Source organism: Agelaius tricolor, unplaced genomic scaffold (assembly GCF_023055355.1).
Source record: "Agelaius tricolor isolate 1412-34295 unplaced genomic scaffold, bAgeTri1.0.p SCAF_18, whole genome shotgun sequence".
Lineage (NCBI taxonomy): Eukaryota > Metazoa > Chordata > Aves > Passeriformes > Icteridae > Agelaius > Agelaius tricolor.
Window position 1 is genome coordinate 3,102,614 of NW_027269278.1, and position 16,404 is coordinate 3,119,017.

Sequence of the window (16,404 nt, forward strand, 5' to 3'; positions counted from 1 at the left end):
GTTTTTTAGGAGAATGTTTCCAGATAATTCACATCTCTGCCCGTGGTAATACGGATGTTGAAAGAACATTGAGAGAGGCAGGTGTCAATCTCCAGCCAGGAACAAAAGTACATAGAATGATTATGAGGACGGAGAGGGTTGTGGAAAAAAATCTCCTTTTCCTAAACTGACCCTCAATCTCCAACCTCTGTGTAAACAGTTTATAATGCTATCTAGAAAACCAACGCACTGGGAAAAGAACACAGGAAAAGTCCAAAAAAGCCATCCCAGGTACTATAATCAATCTGCTGGGAAAATCAATGGGGGAAAATTACACCATGGGGAGAGAAAACTTTGTGAGGGCTCAGTTGAACCCTTTCAACACCACTTGCACTGGGGAGGAAGAGGGACCAGTTTTTGGCAATGCTGATACGAGCACAATCAGCAATCAAAAGGCAGTTAAGTGGCACGTGGTGCCTGGAGGATTTTCACCACTACAGCCTGTGTGTCTTCACCTCTTTCAGCAAGACCGGGTTAAAATGCTGCACACCAGCGAGCAAAAGCGTTGTCTGCAGAGCTGACACCTCGGCACCGCTATTACCACAATCAACAGAGATTTCTTTCTACGGGAGAGCAAAGGGAGTAGGAGAGAACAACGCACACTCGGAGCATGAAACCTCAGCTACAGACCGTAAACTGCTGCGGGCTGCCGGAAGACTTTTCCGCAACTCGGAAACGGCTGAGGGGAACCGGAGAGGCGGCAGCAGATACAAAGATGCCCTTAAGATTTTTAAGATTCAGCCAACATTACGAGGCTCTCAGGACCGGGGGGCGGAGCCAAGCTACAAACAGGAACTGCCCAAGGAATGGGTAGATGTGGGAGAGGGGAAAACGAAAAAGGAATAGTGAGCAAAGCATTGCCACTGACCGTGTCGAGAAGAGCGGAGGGCTCCGGCTGCGTGTCCTTGGATGCAGGGCCGGGCGGCGGCGGAGGGAAGTTGGGGCTGAAAACCATGAGGTCGCTCTTGGCAGCGCCGTCCGCCACGCACAGGCTGCGGCTGTGGCGCTGCGAGTAGGACCAGCTGCCCACTTCGCTGGCGCACACGAGCGTCGTGGGCCCGGGCCCCGAGAGCACGGCCGCCCGCGGCGCCCAGCGCGACGCCCCGTACAGCACCACGGCCAGCAGGAAGAGGCTGGACACGGCGCAGATGGCCACCACCAGCCACACGTTGGTGGCCGCGCTCGCCGCGCCGGGCCCCAGCTCCGCGCCCGCCGCCGAGCGCGACACCGCCGCCGACGACGACGACGCCGCCAAGGATCCCGCGGCCAGCGCCGCCTCGGCGGCCTCGAGCAGCGACACGCTGAGCGTGGCCGTGGCCGAGCGCGCCGGCTCGCCGTGGTCGCGCACGACGATCAGCAGCCTCTGGCGAGGCCCGTCCGCCTCGTCCAGCGCCCGCGCCGTGCTCACCTCGCCGCTGTAGAGCCCCACGCGGAACGGGCCCTTGCCCCGCGGCTCGCACAGCTCGTAGCGCAGCCACGCGTTGTAGCCCGAGTCGGCGTCCACGGCGCGGATCTTGGCCACCACCTGCCCCGCCGGCGCCCCCCACGCCGCCCACGCCCACAGCGTGCCCGACTCCGAGCCCGCCCCCGCCAGCGCCGCCGCCGCCGCCTCCGCTGCCGAGCCCGCGGCCGGCAGCAGCGCCGGCGCGTTGTCGTTCTCATCCAGCACGAACAGCTGCACCGTGGCGTTGCCGCTCAGCGCCGGCTCCCCCGCGTCCACCGCGCGCACCTCGAACTGCAGCACCTGCAGCTCCTCGTAGTCCAAGGGCTGCAGCGCCCACAGGCGCCCGCTCTCCGCGTCCACCGACACGTAGCTCGACGCCGGACGCCACCCGACCCCCGACGACGACCCCGCGGCCCCGCCCACGCCCACGCCCAGGCCGCCGTCCCACACCGAGTAGCTGACGCGCCCGTTGGCCGCCTCGTCCGGGTCCCGCGCCCACAGCCGCGCCAGCTCCGCGCCCGCCGCGTTGTTCTCCCGCGCCAGCACCGTGTACACGGCCTGCGCGAACAAGGGCGCGTTGTCGTTCACGTCCGACACCGGCACCCGCAGCCCGCGCCTGGCGCGCAGCGCCGGCGCCCCGCCGTCCTCCGCACGCACCTCCACCTCGTACTCCGACACCCGCTCCCGGTCCAGCGCCTCGCGCAGCACCAGCGAGTACGAGCCCAAGAACGTCGCCTCCAGACCGAACGGCGACGCCGGCCACACCCAGCACCGCACGCGACCGTTCTCCCCCGAGTCCCGGTCCGACACGCTCAGCAGGGCCACCACCGTCCCCAACGACGCGTCCTCCGCCACCGGCACCGACAGCGACGTCACCCACACCTCCGGCGCGTTGTCGTTCACGTCCAACACCTCCAGCACCACCTTGCAGTGACCCGACAGCGCGAGCGTTCCCTTGTCTCTCGCTTCAATACGAAAATCAAATACACTGACTTTTTCAAAGTCCAGGGCTGCTGTGAGGTGAATTTCCCCGTTGTTCGGATTGATGGAAATCACATCTTTTCCACTCGGGGGAATGAAATTCGTCACAGCATAAGTCACTTCACTGTTTATTCCCTCATCCGCATCCGTGGCATTCACCCGCGTCACCAGCGTCCCCACCTCAGCACTCTCCGGCAGTTGCACTTTATACACAGACTGGTTGAACTGGGGCGCGTTGTCATTTGCATCCAGCACGGAGATCACCAGCTCCATTGTCCCCGTCAGAGACGGCCGGCCCCCGTCAGTCGCTGTCAGCACCAACCGGTGCACGGGAATCGTCTCCCGGTCCAGAGATTTCGTTAAAACGAGTTCAGGCTCAATATTTCGCTCATTCGATTTTTGTAAATCCAAAGAGAAATGCTCATTGGGACTGAGTGTGTAGGTGAGCTGCGCGTTCGCTCCGATATCCGCATCCGACGCGCCCTCTAGCGGGAAACGAGACCCCGGCACCGATGATTCCGGGATGCTGAGGTTTTTCCGGGCGGCGGGGAAGACGGGGGCGTTGTCGTTGATGTCGGTGACCTCCAGCTGCACATGGAAGACGCGCAGCGGCCGCTCCAGCAGCACCTCCAGGCGCAGCGCGCACGGCGCGCTCTTGCCGCACAGCTCCTCCCGGTCGAGCCGCGAGCTCACCAGCAGCGCGCCGCTCGCCCCGCTCACCTCCACGCTCGCTCGCCGGCCCTGCGCCACCAGCCGCAGCCGCCGCGCCTCCGCCTCGCCCGCCTCCAGGCCCAGGTCCTGCGCCAGACGGCCCACCACCGTGCCGGCCTTGGCTTCCTCCGGCACCGAGTAGCGCACCTGCCCGCCCGACAGCGCCCAGGCCGCCTGCAGCACCAGCACCCGCACCAGCGCCGCACAGCAACGCTCGCCCATCCTTCCTGCCGCTCTGCCCGCCGCCGCCGCCGCTCTGCCTGCCGGCCCCGGCCCGGGCCCCGCACGGCTCCCCGCCGCCGCCCGGACGCACCGCCTCTGCTGCCCGGCCCAAGCCCCCCCCCCGCGCTCACAGCCGGGCTCTCCGCCGCACCGGGGCGGAGCCGCCCACACCGAGCCGTTCCTGAGCCTGCAGCGACACCGTGCGCTGCTCCGCCGCCTCACACGCTCCGCATCCTCGCTCGCGCTGCCGACCCGCTATGGGTATGTTTCCTGCCGTGTCTTCTCGCGCTCTCATTTTTTGCGCTATATCCTCCTCTTTCTTTTCATATAGTCCTTCCTTTCATCTTCCTCTTTTTCTCGCTGGCTTTTTCATTTGTCTTGCTTTCTGCAATTCCTTCTTTTCGGTCATGTTTCGCTTCTCTTACCTTTTTTTTTCCTGGTGTCTTTTCTCTTTCTTCATTGTCTCTCTTCTTTTTCGTCCTTGTTAGGCCACTCTCCATTCTTTCCATTCCTTTCCCATCTCCTTCCACATTCCTGTATTCTTTAGCCACACTGCAAGATCGTCAGTTCTCTCTGGTGCCACAGAGACCATCATATGTGGGACCAACATCGCTAATTACGGGGTATCATTACTGGAGAGCTGCGCTGCTCCAACAATCCTCTTTAGGAACCAACTCTGCTCAGCGTCTACTGAAGGGTGAGTGCTGGTCAGCTCATTTTTCCTCTGTTTTATATTTCCATTCTTCATCCATTTCTTACTTTCATTCTGGCTTTATTTTTATTTCCATAGGTTCATTATTTTCTTTACTACTACTATTAGTACTCCGACTACTATTGTTGTAATAATTATTATTTTCCTTATGCTATTTGTATTTTCCCCAATCATTTTACCCTGTTTCCCTTCTCTTTCCTTGTTCTTTCTCTATGTCTTTTTATTCCTGCTCATCCATGTCCTAGATCTTTTCCCCTCTCTTCATCAGTTACTATCCAGTATCTTTGAATTTTTCTTTTCCTTCACTAAAATATTTTCCAAATCCTCAACATTTAGTTTGGGAATATCTCTCTTTCTTCTTTTTATACCTGGCACCTTCATGTACCTCCTTGTATAGTTGATTTTTTTTTTTAAATCTTCTTTCTACATTCTTCTTTCAGTTCCCCCTTCCTCTCCTCCTTTCTGGTCCTTGCTTCCTATGCTCTTCTACTTCCATAATTATATGTTCTGGACATCCTTTCCTTCAACAAAATATTTTTTAAATACCTACACTGCACCTTCCACGGACCACGGACATGCCTTTGGGGCCTGAGTCTCATTTCTCTTCCCTACACCTCCTGTTCGTGTGGAGAAGGAGCAACCTGCTTGCTGTCCATGCACCTCCACCTTCCCTCCCTCCAGGAAACAGGACACACTCTTCAGCCTCCAGTGCTCCCAAGGACCCAACAAAAACACAGCAAGGCAGGCAGATGGCAAAGAACAGCTCTGCTACATCAAAGAGGTTCCACCACTCTCTGACACAGAAGCTGAAGGCACAATTATTGGGATATCTCTGCACAGAGGCCTGAAAACGTTCCAAGAAATCAGGGAATTTTCTCATTCCAGATCTCAAACCTATCACAGCCCAGCATGACAACCCTCCTGAAAGACCTTAAAAAGCACTGGGCACCCACAGCTCCTGAGGATTCATCATGGACCTCAATCCTTCCAGAGTCACTTTGCTCTTGCATGTTCTGAGTTCTTCTCTTCCTTTCTGGAAGGCACTCACTGCCTAGACAGCACACCAAGAACCTTGGTATCTATGAGGCCCCACGGAAAATCTCTCACTCACCTTGGAATGATCCACTTGGCACACACTCCAACAAAAGCCATGAAGGTAACACCACAGCAGTGTCACTAAGAACACTCCCTTGACCTCCTACACATCTGTTTGGTGAAATGAATTTTGGTCCCTCCTCCATTCCTGCTTGCTGGCACCCACTCAGGCTGTGCCTGGAAGCATCGAACAGGAATGAGACCAGGTAACAGCTGCTCTGCTGGTCCAATGGGGGAACATTCTGCCGATTCAACAAAAAGATGCCACAACTGAAGAGGAACTAAATTACACCAGTCTCAAGACCATCCCTATTTGTTCTACAACTTACCTGTTCTGAACTGGTGCCTTCTTCAGAAAATAAGTACTTTTTAGTCAGGAAAGCTGCTTTTAAAGGATAATTATGCTTAACATTATTGGTATTTCTTGGGAAGACCGACAGAAATCTATCACTTATGTTCCACAGAAACCAGATAAGATGCAGTGTCCATTATGCACTTCTCTCACAGGGGAAAAAGGAACCAGACCTGTAAGCTACAGAAATTCTCTCAAAGTAAACCTCAGAAGAGAGGAATAGATGTTCCCCACATTGATGGGCAAGGGCCCAAATATCTGCCACGTTGCCAATGAGAGACAGGAAATAAACACAACAACAAACAAACCCAGCAAAACTAAAGCATGTGCAGTTCAAAAGAGAAGAGAATAATAATCATTAAAAAAAGTCACATTCTCCTGTATTGAAATGCAGCTTTTGGCAACATCTTGGATACCATGACCCATCTAGCAAGACAAAGAGCAGAGAGGCAATGAGGGAAAGATTCAGAGAAGGCTCTGCTGCATGATCCAAATTCCAAAAGGTTCTCTTTGACCAACAACATCCCACACCAAACCCAAGTGATTAAAGGCACGAAGGGAAGATGTCTTCACTAAGAGCAATACCCGGAAGAACAACAGTGCCCTAAGTTATGCAGAACTTCTGGGTGTCCTGAGAGGATCCCAGGAAAGCAGCACTGTGTGGTGGGACCATTCCTGAAGTTTTCTGCTGGAATCCAATATTTTGCACCCTGGGAACTGGGACCTCCACAGCAAAACAGACATTCTCCATTCCCTCCCCAAATATGTATGCAAATCCTCCCCTTTCCCCACGCCTGCCACAAAGAATATACAGGGTCCTGCAAATGCATTCTGTGATTCTTTGACTTTTCCCTCATGCCAGGATGCTTTGTGCCTTTTCCGACATAGCAGATACAAACCGAGTTCTTAAAGGTTCTGCAATTATAGCAATGAACAATACTGATTCCAGTCCCCAGAAATATTATTCAAGAAAATGACACCAAATCTGAACCACAAGTCCAGTCAAAATATTAACTGAGTGGAAGAATTTCTACAATAGAAAACCAGAGTTGGGCTGCTTTGTAGATGTGGAGGATTGGTGTGTACATCCAGACACCAGAATGAGCCAAGTGTGATAACAGGAATCACCATCTCTAGCCAGACTGACCATACCAGGAGCACAAGAAGGGGAAGAAAAGCCCAAGACTACACCCAGCCCCTCAACTGCCCTTGAATATCCTGTCTCAAGAGAAGCACAGATCCACCATGGCAAGAGCTGTGGAAGTTGCTATAAGCACCCTACAATACACATGGAAAGCAGTTTGTAGTTGCACCCTCCCACAACAGCACCACCACAACAGCAGCAAAAATGTTCATCAGTCTGCATGTTCCCAGCTGTCACCCAAACACATTTCCATTTGTCGGGCAGCACAAGCAACTGTCTCAGATATAGATATTCATAACCTCAAAGAATTCTGTGGCCATTTCAATAACACATATTATCTCAAGGTCCAAAAGGCCTCCAACATCACATCCTTGAAACTTGGGAAAGGATCCTCTGTGCTGATGCTGCCTCCCTCTAGGCATGCTCCATTTCTCACTTGGTAAGATTAACTCTGGAAACAAGGCATCATCTCACATCTTCTTATGACATGGACCATGATTTTACAGATTATTTCCAGTTCCCTCATATAAGATTTCCCACAGCTCCCGAACACCATCCCAGTTTTCACAATGACTCTGTGGGTCCAACCAAAATGGAGAAATTACACTCTGCCGATTGAAAATACATTAGACCACAAGTCCAACTGTCCCCACAACTCTTGTAGAGGAAAATGACACAGGATGAGAACAGAGAAGAAACCACATGTGATCCCATCAAAGTCAGCACACTGCAAAGGCAAAAATGCAGTACACAGTGCCTGGGTGGGGGCTGCTACCAGCACAGCCTCCTGCATTGGCGTTCCTACACTTAAGGCGGCAGAAAACACAACCAGACACCAAGAGCGCTATCTGCAAAGCTGTCTCCTTAGAAAAGTGATTTCATTTTAGGGGAAAACAATTCATATCCACACCAGCAAACCTTAGCTGTGGACCGTAACAGCACAGGGCTGCAGCTACACATTTTTCACTAGCAAGCCTTCCTCTCCAACCAGAAGGAGTTCTGGGGCCTCCGGCAGGACCCTGCGACACATGCAAAGGTGCCTTTGATTTCTTAAGCTCCCGTCAAGTACCCACCGCTCTCCGGCCGCGGCAATTTGGCTTGAATCACAGCACCGACTGCTCAGGGCACAAAAAAAAGAGCCAGAAGAAGGAGAAAAGAAGTAAGGTTGAGCAAGGTATTACCACTGACCGTGTCGAGAAGAGCGGAGGGCTCCGGCTGCGTGTCCTTGGCTGCAGGGCCGGGCGGCGGCGGAGGGAAGTTGGGGCTGAAAACCATGAGGTCGCTCTTGGCAGCGCCGTCCGCCACGCACAGGCTGCGGCTGTGGCGCTGCGAGTAGGACCAGCTGCCCACTTCGCTGGCGCACACGAGCGTCGTGGGCCCGGGCCCCGAGAGCACGGCCGCCCGCGGCGCCCAGCGCGACGCCCCGTACAGCACCACGGCCAGCAGGAAGAGGCTGGACACGGCGCAGATGGCCACCACCAGCCACACGTTGGTGGCCGCGCTCGCCGCGCCGGGCCCCAGCTCCGCGCCCGCCGCCGAGCGCGACACCGCCGACGACGACGACGCCGCCGAGGAGCCCGCGGCCAGCGCCGCCTCGGCGGCCTCGAGCAGCGACACGCTGAGCGTGGCCGTGGCCGAGCGCGCCGGCTCGCCGTGGTCGCGCACGACGATCAGCAGCCTCTGGCGAGGCCCGTCCGCCTCGTCCAGCGCCCGCGCCGTGCTCACCTCGCCGCTGTAGAGCCCCACGCGGAACGGGCCCTTGCCCCGCGGCTCGCACAGCTCGTAGCGCAGCCACGCGTTGTAGCCCGAGTCGGCGTCCACGGCGCGGATCTTGGCCACCACCTGCCCCGCCGGCGCCCCCCACGCCGCCCACGCCCACAGCGTGCCCGACTCCGAGCCCGCCCCCGCCAGCGCCGCCGCCGCCGCCTCCGCTGCCGAGCCCGCGGCCGGCAGCAGCGCCGGCGCGTTGTCGTTCTCGTCCAGCACGAACAGCTGCACCGTGGCGTTGCCGCTCAGCGCCGGCTCCCCCGCGTCCACCGCGCGCACCTCGAACTGCAGCACCTGCAGCTCCTCGTAGTCCAAGGGCTGCAGCGCCCACAGGCGCCCGCTCTCCGCGTCCACCGACACGTAGCTCGACGCCGGACGCCACCCCATGCCACCCGACGACGACGACGACCCCGCCGTCCCGCCCACGCCCACGCCCAGGCCGCCGTCCCACACCGAGTAGCTGACGCGCCCGTTGGCCGCCTCGTCCGGGTCCCGCGCCCACAGCCGCGCCAGCTCCGCGCCCGCCGCGTTGTTCTCCCGCGCCAGCACCGTGTACACGGCCTGCGCGAACAAGGGCGCGTTGTCGTTCACGTCCGACACCGGCACCCGCAGCCCGCGCCTGGCGCGCAGCGCCGGCGCCCCGCCGTCCTCCGCACGCACCTCCACCTCGTACTCCGACACCCGCTCCCGGTCCAGCGCCTCGCGCAGCACCAGCGAGTACGAGCCCAAGAACGTCGCCTCCAGACCGAACGGCGACGCCGGCCACACCCAGCACCGCACGCGACCGTTCTCCCCCGAGTCCCGGTCCGACACGCTCAGCAGGGCCACCACCGTCCCCAACGACGCGTCCTCCGCCACCGGCACCGACAGCGACGTCACCCACACCTCCGGCGCGTTGTCGTTCACGTCCACCACCTCCAGCACCACCTTGCAGTGACCCGACAGCGGGGGCGTCCCTTTGTCTGTCGCGTCCACTTGCAGGCGATAGAGATTAACATCCTCAAAGTCTAAATCACCCGTAAGACGGATCTCTCCGCTGGTTCTGTCAATTCGGAAAACGTCTCTTCCGTCCTGCGGGGACAGCATCTGGATCGAATAGGAGATATTACTGTTCGTCCCCTCATCCAAATCGGTGGCATTTAGTTTGATCAGCAAAGTGCCGCGTTCTGCGTTTTCTGGCACCTGCACTTTATACACAGACTGGTTGAACTGGGGCATGTTGTCGTTCACATCCAGCACCGAGATCACCAGCTCCATTGTCCCCGTCAGAGACGGCCGGCCTCCGTCAGTCGCCGTCAGCACCAACCGGTGCACCGGAATCGTCTCCCGGTCCAGAGATTTCCTGAGCACCAGGAATAAGGACTCACCGTCCTCCTCCGTTTTTTGTAAATCCAGAGAGAAATGCTCGCTGGGGCTGAGTGTGTAGGTGAGCTGTGCATTCGCTCCGATATCCGCATCCGACCCGCCCTCCAGCGGGAAACGAGACCCCGGCAGAGTGGTCCATTCCGCGATGCTGAGGTTTTTCCGGGCGGCGGGGAAGACGGGGGCATTGTCGTTGATGTCGGTGACCTCCAGCTGCACATGGAAGACGCGCAGCGGCCGCTCCAGCAGCACCTCCAGGCGCAGCGCGCACGGCGCGCTCTTGCCGCACAGCTCCTCCCGGTCGAGCCGCGAGCTCACCAGCAGCGCGCCGCTCGCCCCGCTCACCTCCACGCTCGCCCGCCGGCCCTGCGCCACCAGCCGCAGCCGCCGCGCCTCCGCCTCGCCCGCCTCCAGGCCCAGGTCCTGCGCCAGACGGCCCACCACCGTGCCGGCCTTGGCTTCCTCCGGCACCGAGTAGCGCACCTGCCCGCCCGACAGCGCCCAGGCCGCCTGCAGCACCAGCACCCGCACCAGCGCCGCACAACAACGCTCGCCCATCCTTCCTGCCGCTCTGCCCGCCGCCGCCGCCGCTCTGCCTGCCGGCCCCGGCCCGGGCCCCGCACGGCTCCCCGCCGCCGCCCGGACGCGCCGCCTCTGCTGCCCGGCCCAAGCCGCCCCCCCGCGCTCACAGCCGGGCTCTCCGCCGCACCGGGGCGGAGCCGCCCACACCGAGCCGTTCCTGAGCCTGCAGCGACACCGTGCGCTGCTCCGCCGCCTCACACGCTCCGCGACAGCGCCTGTGCCTCCGCTCCGTCATGGCCACCTCCTCTGCTGTTTCTTCCTACCGTGGTCGAATTTCTTTCTCTGTTTCTTTGTCTCTTTTTTCTTTCCTTTTTGCCTTTTCTTCCTTCCTTAGCCTTCTCTAGTTTCTCAGTTGTCTCTTCTTTTATTTTTTCTTTCCGTTTTACTTCCCTTTCTTCTTTCTTTTTGTTCTCTTTTTCGTCCTTGCCTTGTCATGCCCTATCGTTTACTCCCCTTTCCCTTCTCTTTCGTTCAATTTCTCTTCATTACCACTGGTGGTCGATCGTTCGTTGCCTCCGGCACTGCCGTGAGCATCATCAAACAGGAGCGATCAGCACTAATTAGGGACACCAGCGCCGGATACGGTGCTCTCTGCCAGCCGGACCTTTTTTGGCACCAGCTCCATTCCACCATTCCATATCTAGAGGTAATTGCGGTGCATGTTGGTCATCTCGCCTGCTCTTCTCTGTCCTTCCTTCTTTGCTGACTTACAGATCTATATTCCTTCTTAACTTTCTCCCTCAGTCCTGTATTCTTCGGCCATGTTTTTGGTGCACTCTTGTAATGTAATTTATAGTTTCATCCTCTCTTCTTTTCTTTGTAATATTTTTTGCCTCCTTTCTTTCTTCCTTTCTCATCTTCCTTTCTTTCTGTGTGCAGTGATACCGTCAATGACATGTCACTAAAATAGTTTATGGTTTCTTCTGTTCTCTCTTTTCCCATTTATTTCTTCATCCTTCTCTGCTTCTCGTTCATTTCTGCATTGTTTCTTCCTTCTTTCTCTTCTTTCTCATAGTCTTCTGTTCCCCCGATTCCTTCTCTTCTTCTCTTTTTGCCTCTCCTTTGTCTCCTTAACCAAGTAATTTTTCATACGATTACATCACACTCGACATGGAGTGCAAACATATGTTTTGGCAAAAGTCCCCTTCCTCTTTCCTGCTGACTTTCATCTCTCCAGATGAGGAACAAACTTCCTGCTTTTCTGCAATTTATGCAAGACAGACAGACTGTCCCGTCTCCATCGCTTCCCTCCCCTTTTGGAAAACGGACACACTCCTGAACCCATTATCTCAATGAAGAAAATCCACCTCCCGCTGACAGAGCAGCCCAAGCCCCAGCTTTTTCGACATCTGTGCAAAAGGCTTCGATTACACCAAAACCCCAGGGGATTGTTTGAATCTTTCCTTTGGAGATTCAAACCCATCAGAGCCCATTCAAACACCAATCCTCCAAGACCAGCACAGCTCCTGCATGCTATTCATACAGCTCGAGGAAGAGCCGTTCCTGCAGCCTGGTGAATGGCAAGCTCTTCTCCATTCCGGCAGACAAGCTCTGCCAGGATACAGCAAGGACCTTTCTATGCAGGGGCAGAGATCCCCAGCTAGGCAGACGTTCTGCAGTTTGTCACCAATGACACAGCCCACGTGCTACACAGCATGACCTTTCATCAAGGAAGACTCTTCCCTACTCAAATTCAGCCTCCCTATGACAAATCCCCAATCCCTACTCCATGTCACTCAGAGGGAGGGATCACTGCCACAGGACGCAGACACTGCCCCACCACAACATTCCTCATTGATGGGGAAAAAGAAAAGAAAAAGGTGTACGGTTTCCCTTTCTCCATCCCGGCAAAGCCGATTTCGTGCTGTGGGAAGATTTCTTACCACCATTTCAAGCTTTTCTTACCACCATTTCAAGCTTTTCTTACCACCATTTCAAGCTTCAGGGCAAATTCCTCCACATGCCCACACAGCTCTTGCCTGCCCTTGTTAACATTCACCACCTACCCCACAGCACCTTCCTAAGGAGCACTAAGGACAAGACTAACTTCTGCTGCTACCTCTGTAGCTTCTGTACACAAACCACGGCTCAAAACATTATTAAATACAATTGTGTTACTGACCTGTTTGTGTTCCTGCTTTATTGATCTCTGCAGTGCCGCCGGTTCATATGGAAACCTGCTGCTGAAGGCAGTCAGGCTTTCTGTGGATATAAATGATGTCTTGATTCCAGATCCATCCTTGATGCCATTTTTGTCTGGCCTATGCCATCAATGCAAAGATGAATTCTTCCTACTGTGTCTTTGTAACTTACCTGTATTTTCGTATCACAATCAGCAACAGGGTTTTTTTCCCGAGGAAGACATTTAGACAGTTTCTTTCATATCCCAAATCCTGGTGGAACTAGGCTGTGAAGATGAAGAGTGCTCCTCCCTTCCAGCGCTTCTCTGGAGCAGCCCACGGTAAACAGCAAAAGGAGCCCCTGGCAGGCACTGCTGTCGCCGAGGGCTCGGGTTTATTAAACCCATTAGCACATCCTTTTCTCATTCCTAACATCCACACGGGTTTTGTCCTTCTCTTTCTTGCATTAGGTTTGCAGATTCACACTCTACTTACCATGGACCACAGGTAAACTGACACAGACAAATCCATTCTATCAAGTACAACACCATTTGTTAACTTTTTCCAGGTGCAGACAACAAAACTGATCTTTTTCATAACAGAGGACTGGCCAGAAAATCCTGCACAGCACAATTTTTGTCAGGTTGATCTGGAGACATGTTCACAAACTCGTGAATTTCCTGGAATTTTCTGGCAGTTTGTTTTAATTTCTGTAGCAAAAGGAAATAACGGTTTGGGTAGAAATCACTGTCTTGACTCGTGGATAGGAAGAGATGCTGGGGATGATCTTCTGTCAACAAATCAATCATGTTTGCTCCATGTGAATCCAGGACAAGAGGTGTTTAAGCAGGACAGATTTTGGCTTTTGGTGTTTTTTTGTTTGTTTGTTTGCGTTTTTAGTTTGGTTATGTTTTAGGTTTTTGGTTTGTTCGGTTGGTTTTTATTTTTATGGTGAGTTTGTTTCAGTTGATTGAAGTTTTCTCCGCTACTTACCTGTTTCTGTTTGCTAAATTAATTCACTTACCTGGAATAAGTAGGTCTTCTCTGGAGAAATATTTCATGCCGTGTTCATGGAGGTGAAAATCTAATGCCGATGTCAGCAAATTCGATCTACAAGTATCTTAAGAGCCGTACTATGTCAAGATTGCTGTATGCAAAATGTAGTAGGATGTTTTAAATCAGTAAAACAGCTGTTAATGAGGTGACAAACACTGACGTCGAGGACATGGGACACGGTGTCCTTTTTATTTTGGTCTGAACGCCTGTCTATATAATTTTCATATCCACCAAGGAGCAGCTTCACTAAATGGTTCCACAACGCCAAATATCTGAGCTTAGCTAGAAATAAAAATGTTTCTAAACGCGAAGACAGAGTCAAAGACTCCAAGATCACCTACAGGAAGAGTTGTTTCTTTCTTATTCAGATGCAGTCCGTGCGGGATTCTCACACTGATGAAATCCAGCTACTACCCGAGTAGCAGTGGGGTAGGGGGTGACATGGGCGAATCCTTAGGCATTGTAGCATTGCACTTCTACCACAGATGCACAACTAAGTGCCTTTTATACCACCTGCACCTATAAGAGGAACCCACAAATGTGCTAAGAAAAAGCTGAAATGATCCTGCAAAAAGCACCCGAGATAGTAGAAGGCTTGGTTTAGCTAATTCAACTTTGGTCAGCCTCGGAGCATTCCCAGCGCTTCTGACTAAGCAGCGAGATGTGAGGAATGGTGATCTACAGAGAGGATCTGTAGAAAAAATCCGTATAAACTACTCATCTTAACACCCTGAAAGCCTCCTCCTTAACACCTTGAGCTTCCTCCATTAGGCAGGAACGGATGAAAGCCGAGTTAAAGTCCTGGAAAATAACGTGTTTCGACATTCCAAGTTCAGAGCACCCATCAGAGCTCACGGACTCACCACTGGACTCTTAGAGAAGCAAGTACAACCCAGAGGCAAACACAAGTCAAAAGGTTCGTCTCCTATTGTTCTTTAGAGAGCGGAGAGACACACAGACTTTTCCAGGGGTGTTTGGAATGCTCTGTTTAGAACCCCGCTGAAATTAGATCGTTCCTCCAGTTACACTCGGAGACAAGACATGGAGAATTGGCAAGAGAAGGAAAAGCAGCAGCTCCGACAGAATCGCTCCCGTCACACAGGAGACTTCCAGCCCCACCACCCCAGGATGGAAAGCACCGCACACAGCTCCACATCAGGGAGCCTCAGGGCGACTCTCTCCGCCGACGAGGATCTGGAAAGAAAAGCCCGTTCCCTCCAGAAGGGCAGACGAGTCCCGAACTCGCACCGTGGGATTTGCCTTTGTGTCGTTCTCACCTCCTTGGCGCAGTTTAGCGCTTAGAGCAGCGCACAGAAAAGCCGGGTCCGGTTTCAAAGCCTCCTGAGGCCGAAAGCTCTCGTACCATTCAAGAGTACCCTAAGCACCGAGACAAGCGGCGCTCACAGGGTCCCATCGGTCTTTCAGCGAGGCATTCCTCCCTGGACAATGCGGGTGGGGGACGAGGAAGGAGATGCCGTGGTGGCCCAGCGGCCGGAGCACCCACGCACAGCGTTTCGTCTTCGTTTCTGTACATCACCTGCAGCAGTGACCGAACAGAAGGGGTCAGGCTCAGAGAGCGGGGAATGGACAAAAAATCCGTCCCCTTCCCCTTCTGTCTCCGGGGCCTGGCACAGCTGAAGTCCCGACCTTCTTCGGGAAGCTGCTGGCGGTGCCGGTGACCGGACCCGCGGTCGGCCCTGAGCTGTCCCGCTCTCCCGGGGGACTCAGTGCCTTGTCAGCTCCTTCATTCCCTCCGCAGAGGCCCAGCTCCCGGCATGGCCGGGTTTCCGCGCCTTAATCCGCAGGAAGAGAAGAGCGGCACCAATCGGAATGCGCGTTAATAAAATATACAAAAAAAAATTAAAATAAAATCTAATAATAAAACACTAACAGCCACTACCAAGCCACTCCCCAGGCAGTGCGTCCGTCCCGGGCCTGCACGGAGCCTCTCGGTGCCGGGGCGGAACCCGCTTCCCTCCACCTCCCCCGCCCGCCCCGCCCCGCCGGAAGCTCCCGGCAGCCTCCGTTCCACCGGCGGCGGCAGCTCCGGGATCGGCGTCGCTGGCGAGAGATGGAGCTGGAGGGAGATGGAGCTGGAGAGAGAGGGAGCTGGAGAGAGATGGAGCTCGCCCCAGCGGGTCCCGGCTCTCGCTCATCCCCCGCGGGCTGACCCCGCGGGCAGCGGCTCTTCCCTCGCTGTCTCTCTCCTGTCGCTCGAAGTGCCGTCCTCAAGCATCCTTTATTTCGGCTGAGTTCCGCTGTGTGCGGTTTATGGAAGCCAGGATTTTCTCACGTGTTAAGAGCTGTAGGGATGTGGTGTCTGCCTGCTGGCCGCTCCTGGATTCTCCCTCTAAGGGAAGGCACGTCTGCCCCCACGGACTGCGGGCAGGCAGAGATGTCCCTCAGCAAGAAACATTTTGGTTGCTTATTCCGCGATGAGAGCTCATGCGATGAGCGCTCCACGCTCCCGGCCTTGCTCAGTTAACATAAATGACACTCAGACATTGGCAGTGGTCCAGGGAGTCCCGGTTTTCCCGGGACACAGCGGGCACCGAGCCCTGGCCGTGGGCTGAGGGGGCTCTGCCCTGCCCGCTCCTTCGCTGCTCAGCGCGGGGAGGAGCTCAGCTGAAAATCCCCCGAGAAAACACATGAGGCACCCTTACAGGTGGAGAATAAAACGTGGAGAACATTATTTATGGGCTGCAATTAGCACTGACCCACAGGAAAAGCGGGAGAGGTCGGGGATCCCGCCCAGGGCTGGACAGCGCCTGGGAGCAGAGTTTCTCTGGGGCAGGACTCTCTGGAAAGAATCTCGGA

The 16,404-nt window shown here is 55.3% G+C and overlaps 2 protein-coding genes across 2 annotated transcripts; both read right to left on the bottom strand.

The window, feature by feature from the left end:
• Positions 1-473: 473 nt before the first annotated feature.
• LOC139597958 (protocadherin alpha-13-like) lies at positions 474-3,514 on the bottom strand. Its single transcript, XM_071443783.1, has 2 exons — positions 908-3,514; positions 474-602 (listed from the first exon to the last, which is right to left on the bottom strand). The coding sequence occupies exons 1-2, from the start codon at positions 3,395-3,397 to the stop codon at positions 474-476; spliced, it is 2,619 nt and encodes an 872-aa protein (XP_071299884.1). The 5' UTR covers positions 3,398-3,514.
• A 4,289-nt stretch (positions 3,515-7,803) lies between these two features.
• LOC139597959 (protocadherin alpha-6-like) lies at positions 7,804-10,581 on the bottom strand. Its single transcript, XM_071443784.1, has 2 exons — positions 7,889-10,581; positions 7,804-7,815 (listed from the first exon to the last, which is right to left on the bottom strand). Exons 1-2 carry the CDS (start codon positions 10,385-10,387, stop codon positions 7,804-7,806), a joined length of 2,511 nt encoding a protein of 836 aa, XP_071299885.1. The 5' UTR covers positions 10,388-10,581.
• Between the last annotated feature and the right edge of the window lie 5,823 nt (positions 10,582-16,404).